The sequence below is a fragment of the Amblyomma americanum genome, chromosome 2 (assembly GCF_052857255.1).
Source record: "Amblyomma americanum isolate KBUSLIRL-KWMA chromosome 2, ASM5285725v1, whole genome shotgun sequence".
Taxonomy (NCBI): Eukaryota; Metazoa; Arthropoda; class Arachnida; order Ixodida; family Ixodidae; genus Amblyomma; species Amblyomma americanum.
In genome coordinates, this window is record NC_135498.1 from 38,048,705 (window position 1) to 38,065,738 (window position 17,034).

The following is a 17,034-nucleotide window of genomic DNA, read 5'->3' on the forward strand; positions in this document are numbered from 1 at the left end:
GCACGCACATACACACACGCGCACAGACGCATGCAAGCACACACACACGCACACGCACGCACATACACACACATACGCACGTACACACACACACGCACACACGCACACACACAGGCGCGCGCGCGCACAGACGGATGCAAGCACACACACACGCACGCACGCACATACATACACACACGCACGCACGCACACATACATACGCACACACCCACGCACACATACATACGCACACACGCACGCACGCACATACGCACACACGCACGCAGATACGCACATACACACACACATACGCACATACACACACACACGCACGCGCGCGCGCACTCTGCACACTCACACATCCCGGCACAAACGGGTGTGCACTCACATCGCGCACTGTTGCTGAAAAAGCTGAAAGTATACAGACACATGTGCCGGCACAAACGCGTATGCACATGTGTGGTCTGCACTGTGTAGACGCGCACAGCACAGCACACGCAAGTGTCACAGACGAGAATCTGGGCCTGCTTCACTGCAAAACGTGAGAGCAGCCTTCAGGATTCGTGCGTACCTCTCAGGACTAAATTTCTCAGGCTCAGCAAAATATTCCCGGTTCAGGTGCATTGCCGCCAACGGCACCCACACGCACATGCCTGGCTTGAAGTGTATGTCACCCACTGTGGTCTCCTCCGTGCACAGACGCGTTGTGCTAAGGAGAAAATCAGAACATAAAGTGGAAGCAGGCGCCAGTGGCGTTTCGAGCCCCTCCATGGACCATTAGGTGTGCAAAACCACAGCGCAAAAGTCTGTCCTGCAAAGCTGCGCGGGTTTTCTGGCGGCGCAAGAGCAGCGAACAAAGCGCAGTGTTTAGATTTCAGGTTGAATCACGCCAATCTTAGCAGTAGTCAAGAAGCGTATTGTGCCCATAAGAAAGCGTACCAACGACCGCTACCAGAGGGCACGTGCCGCGTCTCCAGAATCTTATTGGGAAGCGCGTAAGTAAAGTTTCTGTTGTAAAAACGGGCATTAGAATTATATGTGTCATTATATTCATTTTCTCTTACACCGAGTTCATACCGTGTGTTGTAATTTTAACTCCTGATCGTTTGCACATGAGTTATTGCTGCATTTCTGAAAATTTTTCGTGCTCCTTGTTCCTTAGGGGCTCCGTAATGCCAAGCCGTGGTGAAACACTATATTTTGTCTTGCTGTCTTCAGTTTACCGTGTTACGGGAAAAACTAAAATAGAAACAAAAATGCACTCACAATTCGAAAGTGAGAGTGCGCTTCTGTTCTCACTTGTACTTTTTTATTATCAAGCGGACATTATTATGAACAATGAATTATATTTCAGGCCTCGTAGTTGCTGAAAAACAAACATGACCAATTCTCGCATCTCTCCCTGCACAGCAGCAATATAAAATATATTGCTGTGCGCACTGTCACTCGTGGCCTGATGGGCACTGCATTTTCGCTTTACTATAAGAACTTAGAAAGGATTCTGAATGCTCACGGACGACACACTCACTCTTTGATTAAATGTCATTACGATGCGGGTAAGAGTTTCCGGTGTTTTGGTAATCACAAGTGTGTGGTTGATCGCAGTCGCATCGCCTCCTTTATGCAGGCCTCGAGGTACGGCATCTCATTTAGAGCGTCGAACGTCAATTCGCCCTGAAAATAAGAGCTGAAAAGTAAAATTACTCACGTAGATCAAGCTCGAAATAGTTATTTTCTTACTAGACGAGTTAGCATGCGTAATAATCTTATTTTATTCCTCAGTTATGTGAAAAATCTCTGGGTGTCACGCTGTAGGTAAGAGGCTCTTGAGCACCGGCTGTGGCATCCGCCTTGTCAGAACGGCTTCATTATATGCTGTGGAGCTCTCTTCAGACCACTTTAGTAACTGACGCGGTGCCATAATAATAACAATAATTGGTTTGGGGGGAAAGGAAATGGCGCAGTATCTGTCTCATATATCGTTGGACACCTGAGCCGCGCCGTAAGGGAAGGAATAAAGGAGGGAGTGAAAGAAGAAAGGAAGAGAGAGGTGCCGTAGTGGAGGGCTCCGGAATAATTTCGACCACCTGGGGGTCTCTAACCTGCGCTGACATCGCACAGCACACGGGCGCCTTAGCGTTTTGCCTCCATAAAAACGCAGCCGCCGCGGTCGGGATCGAACCCGGGAACTCCGGATCAGTAGTCGAGCGCCCTAACCACTGAGCCACCGCGGCGGGTACAACTTGCCATCAATTGTTCAATTTAATGCTTCAAGAGTGACATTTTTATGCCAGCCACGCCATTTTGGTTTCCAGTTGCCAACTGCGCTTGGGCAAGGATAGGCTTCAAGGGGTGTTCCGATAAGTTTACGAACAAAAGGAAAGGCGTGGTAAGGGTCGCGTGAAGTTTTTCCTTCACATGGTGCTTTATGAAGCGGCCACTAGAGGCAACGCAGTTTTGCAAACCCAAGCGAGATGGCGAGCCCAAAGCGAAATCACACAAATGTAGGCCATTTAGATAGCTTTTAAAAGTATGCCTTCAAAATAGATACCCTGTTTGTTTCTGTTATTTATTATATTAGCCCTAAAAGGCCTTTCCTCGAGTGATACTTTTTTGTGTACTAGTGAAGAACCTGGATGTACTACGGGAAAAGGGGGATCCGAATTACCTCGGAGGTTGCCTTGTTTATCTCTGCAATTGCCCTGCTTTGAATTTCGGGGTGAAGAACCAGGCAGTAGGCAGTGAAGACAAGAGCAGCCGAAACGCTTTCCACTCCAGCGATAAAGAAACTCATTCCGTGGCCTGTTATTTGGTCCAGTGACATCTCTGGAAAATGTTAAAAAAGGTGCAATTTTTTAATCCGCTTCATACGCCTCATTCATAAATGCACCTAGAACATTTTGCACTCCTGCCAACGTACAAGAGCGTGCCCTTTCTTTCGCTCTGTGAGCACTTTTTTTTAACTCCTCACCCACCTTCCTAAGTGAATAAAAACATGAATTGTAGAACTCATTATGCAGTGCGCATAGCAACTGTGAAGTAGAAGCACGTTCACGAGCTTCAACGGTATAGTTTTATTGCATGACTCGACACTTTGTTCAACTGCTAGATCTCGAAATGCCACGGTTCAGTTACATGACGCTATTGGTCAGACGAAGTCTTTCTTCTGTTCAAATCTTGTTTCCAGGTTTATCCACGGTACGTCCGACGTACCACGGGCATTACTTCTCTTATAGCACAGCGCTACTAACTTCGATAGCGTGCTACCGCCTTGTGTTGTCGCCTACCTCCGTCTTTTGTCTTTTGCAGCTTTCGTCGTTATAATGTCTTACCAACAGAGCTATATGTATGCCCTCTTAAGAGTGGCAGCTTGCGTTTTACTACTGATGCTCGAAAGTACCGTGCACATACTGCAAGCACTGAACAAGTGGTAGCACGAGTGTTCGGAACGTATTCGCAGAAGTTAGAATGCCGCTTTTTCTAAATACACGCGTCAGCACTTAACAGGTCTATATCACTGCGAGTCACTGTTTACAATCTCGTACTAAATTCAAGTAATATTCTTGTTGCAGGTTTATACTAAAAAAAGTGTGAAACAGCAATGCAAACTTGGGCACATACGCCATGTAAAAGTAGGCCGTAGATTGTCTTTTAAATAGATATTTTGCGAAAATACAGACGGTATTGATTTTATTGAAGGAGTGCAATATACATTGCACTCCTTCTCCCCTTCGGAATTTCAGTTACATTACTTTCCTAGCGACCAACCAGGGAATTATCTGCTATGTTTTTCAGGAATTAGTTCAAACATACGCTTATTGTATGTAACTAACTCATATACCTTTATTTCTTAATGTGCATTCATGAAAATGTAGTCTCGAACGGCGTTTAAAACGGGGCCACCGCATATTCCGTACAACAAAATAAAAACAATTGATAGGGTGTCTCATCACCGAGAATAGATGTAAGCATGACACGTATTGCAGGAAACACTTAGAGCGTTCTAGGACGGCTGATTGGTGGCAGTAGCAGCCCTCGGTAATTGGCCATGTTTTCTTAGCAGCTGAACGTGCCCCAGCTATTACATACTTGCATTATTAGACCTTGGCAGCGCGTATGGTCGTTCATGCATACTGCTTTAGAAGCTTGAGGATCCTCCGCCATCAGACGCTTTCATGAGACGCTTTCAGACGCTTGGCCTCCTTCGCAAAGCTTCCTACCCAAGGTAAAGCAGTCATCGTGTGGGCCGGAGAATGACACTGAACGACCATCAATCCAACCACGTTAGCAGTGTGTGACCACAGTAGTACAGTTCTGGTGTCAATCCCTTGACCCCTGACCTGGACCCATCACCTTTAGTTGACATTTGACCTCTGGCCTATGACTTTCGACATTAGGTGACTTTTGGGTTGACCCCTGACCTTCCGAACATCCGATGGGGTGATGTGAAGCCACTTGATGACATCCGATGGGGGATGTCGTATGACCATGTGACACCACATCATAGTCACGTGGTGATATGGGTAATATGTATAGAACAGCTGTCGCGAGCGTGCAGCGGATCTGCCATGGACGAACCTCAGACGCTTATCAAGCGTCATTGCTTTCCGCTGAATTCCAGGGTTAGCCAAGTTAAGCCACTGCCAATTTTTGTTGCTTTATTTGACGTGGCGTTCAGCCGCTTCTTTTTTAGTTCCGGGCGTGCTGAACGCCTGAGGTTGGTCTTGAATGTCTGACACGCCATAGCGCTCGTCCGCCTTTCAGCAGCCTCAGAACGCAGTCCGAGAGGCTGACAGAACACGCAACGCAAAAGGCTGCGGCGATGGCCGAATGATGCAAGGCAAGGTGATGGTCTAAAAGCGAAGCTGCTCCGTTACCGGCGCCGCTGGTTAGAATCGCCCTTGGGGCGTTATAATCGTAAGTTTTTTTTTTCCTGTTCCACACTATTCAGGCGAGAATTTTCGGACACGTTAGACTTCATGTGGTCCTTATGATCGCCATCATGTTTGGATTCAAGCTCACCTCCCCTCCATTCGCAGAATATGGGAGCAAAGAGTATTTCGTGCCAATACGGCCGAGTGCTCGTCTCAGGGATGGATTTATCCTCAGCGAACAATGGGTGAAATCGCTGGACAAAAACTCCTATGCAACATCTCTACTTCATTCGTACATGCTGAAGAATATCAGCTTAAATTTTCCTTAATTGCTCGAAGGGTGATGTTGAAACAAATTCATTTCTCTCACTCTTTCCTTCGATGTTCTTCTCCTTCTCGAGGCCATCGCTCTCCCAGTCGTAATCGGCATCCATAAATTTCTGAAGGAAGTCCTCTTCCTTCTGATAAGTGATATGCAGCCACAAACATCAGATGAAGTGTCAGAGTGCGTAACGCTATGATTCAAAGGGAAAAGGATGAGCTTAAACCAAGGGCCTATATGCGAGCGTTTTCATAACATAAATCTTTCCGGATGCACATGGTTGCCTTCTGAATCACAGCTTACGCTGCGATGTCCTACTCCATCTTTCACTTCTTGTTTCAAGAAAACACTTTGAGAATTCAGCTGGACTGCATCTTGCACCATGAGTAAAAAATTAATCAGTTAACATGTATTTAATCCAAATGAGTTTGTGATCTTATAGACGCTGTAGGCCTTGAGGACGTTCCTCAGGGTAACGTTCTCTGTACGTTGCCTCGTTATCAGAAGTGCACTGCACATATATGCTCAGCAAATCTGTCAAAGGACAGGGAAGGGAAGCCCTTTCGAACAGTAAGGCGCAACTCAACGCAGGCTAGCGGATACGAACTTGCATTCCGGAGAAAGCAAGAATAGATGTCTGGAGATTACGACGACATGTGTACATGATACAGTAGCAAAGCTACATTTTTCTGCTCTCTGAGTCTCAACGCGTTTGCCGGAAAGAAAGGGTTTAGAACGCTCGTACGGTGGGCCTACATGAACGCAGGCCTGAGTTGTTGGTAACTCGTATTTATTCTGCAGAGCTGGACTGGGAGCCTTCATTGCAGCTGTGTATCATGGAACGTAGTCCTGTTCGTAATTTAAAGGACCTGCTTCTCTCCGTTGTTGCTCGTGCGTCCTTGATGCCCATGCGTCATCTTCGCTTGCGTCCGTATTCCGCGGAAGATATTTAGTTTTAAAAAAAAATATGGGTACGACGAAAAAAGTGCAAAGACAACTGCGAAACAAGGAAAGGAAGCGGCCGATGTTGGGAAAGGAATATACATTTTACGGAGAGATGGCTAAAGAGCATATGACATCGTGTAAGGAGCATACATATTAAAAGTATAGTGCAAAAACGAAAAGGCTGAACGGTCAGAGAAGGACGGCAAGAAATGAGTGCGCGTAAGGTGCCCATTAGTGCATAACAAAAACATGCCCCTAGTGCCGGGACACTTCTGCACAAACTAGAACATGAATGAGTACATATCCAGGACTACGCATACATGCATAGCACGTTACTCATCATAATAAAGAAACACAGACCTTGACCTCAATGTTCGGTTTACATGGAGAAGACAAATATATATTGCGCGCGCAATGCCTCTACGCGTCGTCAGAGTATTAATTTTTGAAGTTAAATAATTAGCGACAAAGTTATTAGGCGCGTGCCTGCCACTCCATGCCTCGATTCTTTCCTTTCGGACTTAAAACATAAGATACCAGCTCGAAAAAGACGCAGACTAAGGAACACTAAACACAAGACGGATGCTGTCCTGTCTTCAGTGTTCCTTGGTCCGCGTCTTTCTTAAGTTAGTGTCTTACGTTTCAAGTAAATACCAACGGGCCTAAAATGAAGTTTTGTTCGGTCTTACTTTGGCTGCTTAAGAGCTTGAAATTAACAAAGAAGACCACTCGTGATTCCACTTCTGTGGCGTGTGTATATACCGAAATGTGAAACTTATCTCGCATTTGCGAATAAAACCCCACCTTTAAGGTCACGTGCAGCAGCTGCGTAGTTCAGGACACACAAGTTATATTTTAGTTCTCTTTCTATAAATATTCTGCGCATTTGAAACCCAGGGATGGGATACCATCCGGATGTACCCTTGACACGCAGGCTGTTCAGACCACGAGATTTTTTTTTTCATTTTGTTCAGGCCCTGGCTGGAGCCTCAGCAACAATAACAGTAGAGGCAGCGGTGCTGCGTGATACATCATAACGTCTGTACATAGCCGCGCTCACATGTGGCCTCGATAGCGAAGCATGAGCTGGCGTTAGCATAAAAAGAGCCCAATACTCCAAACATACACTAATAAGAGTTCCCAGCTGGTGCACAGCTTTGGCGCCGGCAATAATAACAGCCGAGCGTGTGACCGCCGATGCGCCAGTTTCTCCGATGTATGTACGCTCATGGAAAAAAGTTTGCCGAATTCGAGTTGACAGGAAAAAAAGAACATTTCTGTGCGGTCGAGCAAAGCAGGCCAATAGAAAGCATTAAAGCACAAGGGAACATGCGTGTTGCATTCTCTGGTAAAGTATGAGCTTACTGCCTAGCGTGGAAACGTACAAATAATCTTTTCTCCGTGAATCCGTATCCCGCAAACTTTTGTCCACGACTCTGCGAGGCAGTATTTTGTGCTCAGCCTCCAACGTACTTAATGGCGTCAGGTTTTGCTTGAACTTCGTGACCACGCTTTAATCAGGACACATACTCGGCTAAAACACACCAGTGCCTCTACTTGCGCCGCACGGCTTCCAGAATAACGTCAACCAGGACAACAAGAGTGTGGTGCCGACGCCCCAATTTCAGGAGGGTGAGAAGTTTCGGATAAGTGCGTCGGCGTATGTGCGCACCACTGCCGTGACATCTGGGGTCATTCAGTGCATATTGTTCAAATTGTCGATCGCCTATTTTTGCTATAATTACGTTAGCTTTCAAAGACAAAACCATTTCCAGATTATTGAGAGAACAAGTGTACGTCTCTCGGTTTCATCACGCGGTTATGAATTCGAAAGCATTTTGAATATATTAGAATGGTGCGCTCGAATCACCTAAAGAGTATAATGCGATAGAATTAGAGTTTACATTTGTCACAATTTCTGTTGCAACTTCTGTGTGTGTTTGCACCAGATTTTCTGCAATTGTCCCTCCATCAACCGCCATATTCGGGCTGCTAGCTGCAGTAGCAGGTTTCCGCTATGCTGTGATGGTGCGAACCATTTGCGCATATCACACATTTCTCAAATTTTGTATTTCGATTCTCTAAATAGGTTTCTGTCTAGAAACTAGATCATTCGCAACCCAGCTGGCAGGATGTGATGACGTCGCAAGGACGCGTGACCTCTCTCGACCAATCAATAATTTAATTGCCACCTGCCACGTTATGCAGGCCGTGATTACGTCACAAGGTCATGTTCCCTCTCTTGACCCGATTTCGTCTCGAACATCGGCGGAGTTTTGCTGTGACGACAGCTCTAATGCTACTGCATGAAAATTCACAAACGGTTATGGTAATGGTTTAACAAAGCTTGAAAGCAGTCCTTTATGCGAATTGGGTATACTGTGGTTATTATACTTTATGGAAGCAGCATTGTCTGTAAGCTATGATTCTCTCCTGGCCTCTGTAGTGTTCGCGCGATATGGCGCACGCGATTACCTCGGGTCACATATGCGGTTCTCAAATAAACAATGCACTAAAGACATCAGGACATCTAGATACTCTTGGTGGTCTCCAAGAACGCTTTGGAGCGCGTCGCTCGGGAAAGCCTACCTTTAAAAAAGGCCACCACCGTCTGGAAGACGTTGAAGTAACGAGCGTTAGCTGTTTGGTTTACTAGACGAATAAAGCGAAGAAGAATGCACCCGTTGTCCAGTTACGCCGCCTCAAGATACGTCCCAAATGGAACTTGCTTCGTTTGGGGGTCAACGTGGGCCTAGAATTCGGCTTGCGGCGCGATATCGTAACGCTTCAATTAGTAATTGCTTGTATACAATATTTGCCTATTATTTAATTGTGGTTTTATTTCTATACCACAGCCCATAGGGTTTTATTTGCCTACCAAATTAGGTGCACAACTGTCTCCGGATGGGTGCCCGTTGTTCTGGGAGTATATATAGCAGGACAGATGAATACACATATAGCGGTCCCGTAACTGGACAGTTTTGCTCCCGTTGTAGGTTATTTTTGGGGGTCAGGAGGGAAAGGAATGGGAGGGCGCCACCAATTTTAATGGGCGCCATCTTGAATTCGAGGAACCGAAACTATGCCGCCATTTCGTCCCCTGGCGTCATTCTCACATAGTTCCACCATATTGCACAGAGGCGTCACCATTGGCACGCGGCAGGTGGTTGTTTCTACAATGCTATTGTAGATGGCGCTACAAGTCTCTACGCGAGATACGCTGTTTTCTATATGCTGCCACAGATGGCGCTGTGATCTCAGGGTAGTTAGTGTTCCTGTATATGCTCCCGAATAGGAACACGAAGGGTAGTAGCAGACCCCACGAAATCTCGAAACGTGATGAGACGCTCTTAAAATATTCAGAGAAGCTTCATCCACATACGCGTACTGTGAGGACTTACCTTGCCGTTTGCCTTGCGGTCTTCGAAAAGGTGAGAAACGAAGGCCTTGAACATATTGGTGCTGGATTCCGGAGGGTAATCAGGTGGCAGAAACTTGTAGATCTTTGGCATTAGGACTGCGAAGTTCTGCCGAGGAGCCTCTCTATGATACCTAAATGTTCAGCGTTCGCTGGCGTCCTCTTTATTTTCTTTATTTTTTAGGGAGGGGGTGGGGTCGCAGAGCTAGACATGCATTGCTTTCTTAAATCATAAATTTCTTACGGACCAATTCTACTTCTCCCCAATATCGCTCCTTACATGCAGCGTTCCAATTACTTACAGATGCTTTGCGAAAAAGCCCCAGGCTGGGGCACAGAAGCTCGCCAGCGATAAAAGCGACGCAACGCTCGACCACTGCGGCCGCCATGAGGTCTATTCTTGTTCATAAAGCTTCATCGGCGATTTGGACTGTCTTCTGGCATAATATCGCACACGTCAGAACGAAAGGCGCCAGCTTCAAGTGTCCGCGAAAAGAAGGCTATAATGAGGGACTCGTGATGAGCTCCGTGACGCACGAACAGTCAGCAGAAAAGCGCTCACTATAATTTATTAACGGCTACAACATAAGTTCATTGCCTTTTTACAGGCTTCTTCTGTTCCATGCTTCTTTCGCAATTGTCTGCTATTGGTCGTTATCCCTGCGAGCGTCTGGATATGCACCGACGCGTAGAGACTAGTATTAGCATTGCGAGAACAGTGCTTAATTATTACACACTAACTTGTAATTGCTGTTTCGATAGTGAGAGTAACAGCGTGAACAGCAGAAGTATAGCAAATATAACGAAACAACGCTTGCGTAGACCTGACTCGTGTGGCAGACGCCCTTCCAGGTTTGTTTGTCAGAACCGAACACAAAGGTACCGATGTCCTTTCTGGTTTTTACCGCAGCGGTGCACGGCCAAGTGGTTTGAGCATCCGCCTCGCATGCGGGAGGTGCGCGGTTCGATCCCCAGTACCGCCGGGTACCCACCGGTGATACAATGGGTACAAGCTTTCCCCTGGTCTGGTGCTCGGATTATTTAGGGTGAAATGCTTGGGAAATGGGTGTTCTACCCCACCTTGAGAAGTCGAAAATACCCTGTGTTATGGCGCTCCTTCACCCTAGATGCCCTTCCGCCATAAAAATCCATGATCATCATCACCTTTCCGATTTTTAATGTCTTCAGTGACTTTTAAAGATATAGCTACAAGGCGTATTGCAGCGTTCGCATCATTCTCGCCAAGACGCAAAAGGAGCCTTCCTGTGAAGGCGTCTAATCACGACCACAAGACGTGTTAGACAACATCATGCTTATAACGCGCTATACACTTTACATATACCCCGTAGTAAGCCTGTACAACCAAGTAGGCCCTGTTCTCGCGCTGTTAGCGTACACAACAGATGTCTGCATTCCACTTCATTACAGAGTATTGTTAAGCGTGTGCCCCCTTTGCAGGTTTCCAAAGATCCAAAGGCGCCGTTTTTCCCAGTGTTGAGTACTCACTCCGGTGCGTGCGATTATGCCCTCTCTACTTAGCTTGAACGATTTAGCAATGGGGTAATGAGATTTCCTGACAAACTGTGCGCCGCAAGCTGCTACACCCGCGCGGCTACAAAACTCATGGAGGTTTGTGCCTCTCCCAGTGTTCAAAACCTGCTTTGACATAAACATATCGAGAGCTCGTACGCATGCTCTGTGGCCTTTCATTGTTTACTTAAAAGCAGCACGGTAGTGAGCCAACTCATAAATGCACATTTGGAGGTAATTAAGAGATACGAGGGATTACGAGGTAATGTGGTTGAAGGTAACCGAAAACTCGGCGCCTAATGAAAGCAGGAAGCTGTCTGGTCAATGATAACAGAGGTACCAAAGAAGCACACTTACACATCGCCACAGCAGGCCAGCCCGCTATATTCATAAAGATGGCGTTAAGACTTCTGAGTAGAGGGTGGTCCCTGTCATTTTTGCTGTCCAGATCGATGCTATAGCTCAAAGCAGCCGTGGTGTCCAAACACGTGTGGCTGGCCATCCTGCACAATTCGTGCTTCCTTTATTTTAAAACTTGGGGGAGTATATTTTCAAAACAGTTATTCCACGACAGGTTGAGTTGTGCACAGGGTGAACGTATGGGTGTGCTAGCGTGCATTTTTCGATTCAACGCACTTTCATCCCCAATGGATTCATCCGCCGCCGTATCTCATTACGATGCCGTTCGTTGCTTCCCCAACTCATTTTACTGAATTACAGTCACCGTCGCCCTTATTGCAACATTTCAAAAAGTAATGTGAAGAATTTCGCTAAAAACTACGAACGTTTTGTTTCCCACCAAATGAACCCCAATTAATCTGTCCGCCTTTGGTCTGACCCAACTTTTCTCAGGTCTTTTTTCAAAAATTTTAAAACTTTTTCACGCGTGGAATACCTCCCCGCGATTGAGTCATATAGCAACGATTTAAAATTTTCTAAGTCAGCATCAACAAGGAGCTATCATTACTAAATATTTAATCTTTTAATGCTGGCACTGATACGTTTTAATCCCGTTTTCTTTTTTAGTGTACGATAATTGTTTGAAATTCCCTTCTTCCCGCTTTTGATGCGCTGCCTTGGGTAGAATTTTTGGATGCTGCTGATGGTAACTGGTGCGCATGCATTTTTCATTTGCTTCGTAATTTCAAGGTAATTTTATGTGCTGCTGAATGTGACTCAGCGCCTGTCTCCTCCAGCCACAGCCTAAAGGGAGGCTGTAGTATGTGACTATCATGATTTCCAACCACCTCCAATGTGCCTCTCATTCTGCCAATCGCGTGTCCTTTTTTTCGTAATATTGCATTAGAAACCACCTTTATTTAGCGTGACTTTTGTAAAGGTTCCTGAAAGCGTTTATTTTTTAAAAAGAAAGGCCTTTCTCTGCGAATATTCTTCAAATTTGTGCTGCGCGGCAAACCCATACTCGGCATTTCTGGACAAAAGTTTTTTTGAGCGGGAAACCGTCTATCAACGCAAACTTTTCATATAATGTAAGATTTCACTATAACAATGTATATATTCGCAGGTCACCCGACGGCAGTCTTGTATTTTTTTTCTGTTCACGTTTTTTCTATCGTCAAAAGCGTTCCACTTTAGTTTTCTATGGCAGTCTTAACTTTTCGATGCGATGGCCGGAAACACTATAACAGAAAGATCATGCTACATATAAAAATAATAGACCATTACCTTCATTATCCCCATAGCAGTGTCTTACAATTTTTCAGTTTTCAAATTTTTTGCCCGAGAAAGCTGGACTTGCACGTTGTCTACAAAAATATGCGCGACAATATATTTTTGCGGCGACTATTACTCAACTTTTCTTTTTTTTTTTAATGTGCTTCTGCTTCTATTTGCTCCAAATAAATGAAATCGATAGTTTCAATTCTGAGTTCTTCAGTGTTAAAATGTAAGAAACATTATAACACATGAGTAACATTTTTTTTAGTTTTGAAAAGGGCAGAGTAAAACATTAGCGGGCATTATTTGAGAGAACAATGCTCGATTTGTCTCTATTGCAAAACTGAGCTTTTGTAAAGATAACGAGACGTACTCAAATATGCTTACTCGGTTATGTTTAACAATTTCTTCTGCGTGGCCGCTTCTTCAATTTGAGACACCTTTTTTTCAGCGATAACTTTTATCTTGATCATAATCTGAAAATTAAGCAAAGCAAATTAATAGCGCTGTTCGGCGTTCACAAGGACAGACACAGGTGTTCGGTGCTCACCAAGACAAACTAAAATCTGTAATGTGTAAAATCTCATTACGCTACTACCTTACAGCGTTATCATAAAACCTTTGCAGGAAAAACACTATACATTAATCTATGGCAAGAACCTTCTACGCTGCCTGGACGTAATTGTCGAGCATCGCTGTCAAATTAACTAGCATTGACGGTCGGCACCAAAGACAGCAATTCGAGCTTACCGTTGGATATAAATGCGCTTTTAAAACAGACGAGCGGACCCAAACAAACAATCCCCCCCCCCCCCCCCTCAGCTTTTCATACCCAAGTTACGTTAAAATCTACGCGTACATTTAGGTCCAACGCAGTTTTCGATAATGAAGCGCTGTAATAAGTGTAAAACGCAGATGGATTTTCCAAATGGAGAGAGTGCAACAATATATTGACATTCATGGGCTACACTTCGCACGTGCTGCAGAATTTGACTAGCTTTGACGGCCATAAAGAAGGCCGCCACCATCTGGAAGACGTTGAGGTAACTAGTGTTAGCTGTTTGGTTTAATACACGAAGAAAGCAAAGAAGAATGCACCCGTTGTCCAGTTATGCCGCCTCAAGATACGTCCCAAATGGAACTTGCTTCATTTGGGGGTCAACGTGGGCCTAGAATTCGGCTTGCGGCGCGATATGGTAACGCTTCAGTTAGTAATTGCATGTACACAATGTTTACCTTTTATTTAATTGTGCTTTTATTTCTATACCACTACCCATAGTGTTTTATTTGCCTACCAAATTCGGTACACAACTGTGCCCGGATAAGTGCCTCTTGTTCTGGGAGTATATATAGCGGAACGAATGAATACACATATGGCGGTCCCGTAAATGGACAGTTTTCTTCCCGTAGCGGGATATTTTTTGAGGGTAAGGAGAGAATGGGATGGGAGGGCACAACCAATTTTAATGGCCTCCATCTTGGATTCGAGGAGCCGAAACTATGCCGCCATTTCGTCCCTTGACGTCGTTCTCACATAGTTCCACCATATTGCACCGAGACGTCATCATTGGCACGCGGCAGGTGGTTGTTTCTACAATGCTATTGTAGATGACGCTACAAGTCTCCATGCGAGATACGCTGTTTTCTAGTTGCTGCCACAGATGGCGCTATGATCTCAGTGTGGTAGCAGACCCCACGAAATATCGAAACGTGATCAGTAAGAGTTAACGCTCTTAAAAATCAATAAGGTGTATGAAGCACTCGAAATTCCTGTCGTAATATTTGAATTTTCACAGCCATGGAGCTCCTGATGTCAGCCACGCAAAGTAGAAGCGTTCGCCTGATTTTCTGCGCATAATTCTTTCTAATTTTTTCGGTTATAACGAACTGAAAGAGGTTCAGCAATTTTAGGACGCCGAGAAGACTGACAAAACGAACTTGCCTAAAAACCTACATTTTAGAAAAGCAGCAACTGGCGGGTATTCATTCTTAAGATTTTCACCCTTCTGAACATCCTCACCACATGGCCCAAATCAGCCCTTCTAAAGAACCCATTTGCAGCCTACAAATGATGTAAATCACACACAGTCGCAGTAAATGCACATGACCTCGAGATTAACATCGTCTACCCCAAAACAAGCGACAATATCTGATGCATGCTAAGGTATGGCGAAACGTTTTGAAGAACAATTGGTTGTAGAAAATGAGGCCTACCGTCTTCATCCGGCTGGCGGTGAATGCAGTTGCGTACACGCTTCGAGCTTTCTTCCACTCATCGCCAGACAAGTTTAGCAACGCTTTCTGTCACACTGTGTTTCCTGTACGCTGAGCCTCCTGCAGCGAGCAAGACGTTTCAAGCATACTCTCACGATTGTCTTCTCGGTTTAATCTTCTAGCGACCCTTGTATTCTAACATTATGCAAAATCTCACTCCTTCAAGTAGTACTATTGAGAATAGTACGCATAAACTTGTAGACAGCTGAGCAGCAAAAGAGGGAACAATTCTCTAGAGAAAGCGTCCTGTGGCTGTTACTTTTTTTCTTTCTTGATGCCTGCGCTGCAGAAATATGTTCGAGTCACCTGGGGCTGTATTTGCTTTAGGGCTCTTTCCTCACTTATTCTGCCCCGTACCATGGTTGACGGCTCAACGCACGGCGTAAATTCTGACAGCACACATGTCAGCAGAGTGCGGCGGTGGCAAAGGCAGTAGTGCTTAAAAGCAGGAAATGAAAAGAGCATGTAAGAAAAAATCTTTACGTGGTACAATGCGTGGCTACATTCTGATCTTTTAGAACATCTTACCGTTCTGTCGGAGAAACTTTTAAACTTCGATACCAAGATATCTCGAAGAACATCCGTGTCGCCGGCAACCAACGTTGGTATAGTCGTCTGGTAAGTCCTGTGAACAAAGAGTGTGGAATTCACCGCCCTGCTACATGCACGATTTCGTATATTTCAACCCCAGAACATTCCACAGCCAGCACTTCAAGTGGAGGTATTGCGGGCGAAAATAAGACCTGATTGGTCGTAAACATCTCGTGGTACAATATGTGTGCTCTGCGTTGACTGAATGCGTTAAAGCGACACCTGTTTGAGACATTTCTTGTGAGGCTCATAGCTTTATCGTATATGTATTTAAGCGACACATTTCAAAATTCGAAACTATAGCTTTAACTTCTAATGAATAAAATTAAGATCTGTATGAGTCTGGGCTTGTGAGAGATAGTGTGGGGCTTGACCTACGTGCTTGCGCGAAATTAGACGCTCTGTACCGAAATATTGAAAAAGGGAGGTAGCGGTGTGTGCAGAGCATCTTTCGCTGTAACCTCTGAACCCCGGTAAAAGCGAAAAGCCTAGCAGTTTTTTCCCTTGTTTTCTTAAGTACTACAGGCGCATAAATATTATTTGAAATTAGATGGCACGACAGATTTTCCACTATTATAATTTAACACAACAGATTGCTACTGCGATGCGTCATGTGGTATTTTATGTTGCCCCGCACAACTTTGTTTAACTTACCCATAAAGGCGGCCGTGCCTCCTGTAGTTCTGTATGACGAGGTCGTTCAGAGGCTGCAGGAAAAATATGAAATGTGAGGGACTTACGGATATTGATCCTGCCGTTGTGTCCATCTCTGCATTCTTTTATGAAGATTTTTTTCCGGGACTGGCTTACACACTGAGCAGCAAAGAATCGATATGGCAAAGCACTTCAGCGCCATTAACGATGTCTGATCTAGCACATTACTCAACATAAAAAGAAAAATTACACACCCTCATGAGTGAAACTGCTTGACTGCCTGAATTATAGAGACATCTGGTTTTCAAAAAGAAAAGTGTTTGAGGCAACAAGAAAGCAAAATTAGGAAGCAAGTTTTTAAAATTTTCAAGTGATTGGCAAAAGAAAACGCTCAACATTTTTGTTCGGTAATATTTCGCTAGGTGCAGTCATTAGTAAGCCAATGGCACTGAACAGCGACTCAAGAAGAGCCACCTAATTTGCTCATTTTTTCTGGTTGATACACTAACTAGGAATGTATAAAACTGAGAACTAACCTTAGTGTAGTCGTCGATGCAAAATCGCAAATATTGCCAGAATGTGCAACACACGATAGCCTTGTCATTCCAGAATGTAAATGTCTTTTTCACCCACCTGCGCACCAAGAATGAAGCCTTTCTGCAATAATTGTAAACGGACAGCATTGCAGATAGTAACGCAATTAGTTGCGCTGAAGAAATCAAAACGAACAAACACTGGACATTGCGCGAAACTGCAAGCAATGCATTCAT

The 17,034-nt window shown here is 44.9% G+C and overlaps 1 protein-coding gene across 1 annotated transcript; it reads right to left on the minus strand.

Annotated features, from left to right (window-relative positions):
* Window positions 1-381: 381 nt before the first annotated feature.
* LOC144121022 (cytochrome P450 3A41-like) lies at window positions 382-16,920 on the minus strand. The gene is made up of 10 exons (XM_077653929.1): window positions 16,801-16,920; window positions 16,265-16,317; window positions 15,548-15,644; window positions 14,960-15,079; window positions 13,133-13,221; window positions 9,522-9,637; window positions 5,224-5,314; window positions 2,648-2,805; window positions 1,565-1,653; window positions 382-688 (listed from the first exon to the last, which is right to left on the minus strand). The coding sequence occupies exons 6-10, from the start codon at window positions 9,630-9,632 to the stop codon at window positions 484-486; spliced, it is 654 nt and encodes a 217-aa protein (XP_077510055.1). The 5' UTR covers window positions 9,633-9,637; window positions 13,133-13,221; window positions 14,960-15,079; window positions 15,548-15,644; window positions 16,265-16,317; window positions 16,801-16,920; the 3' UTR covers window positions 382-483.
* Between the last annotated feature and the right edge of the window lie 114 nt (window positions 16,921-17,034).

Bases quoted from the DNA above. Each gene is read 5' to 3' on its own strand.
- LOC144121022 (XM_077653929.1), bottom strand. From the start codon at position 9,632: ATGCCAAAGATCTACAAGTTTCTGCCACCTGATTACCCTCCGGAATCC. The intron at 2,806-5,223 runs GTGAGAGAAATG...AACATTTTCCAG, and splicing joins GAAGAACATCGAAGGAAAGA to AGATGTCACTGGACCAAATA. The intron at 1,654-2,647 runs GTAATTCGGATC...TCTTATTTTCAG, and splicing joins TAAACAAGGCAACCTCCGAG to GGCGAATTGACGTTCGACGC.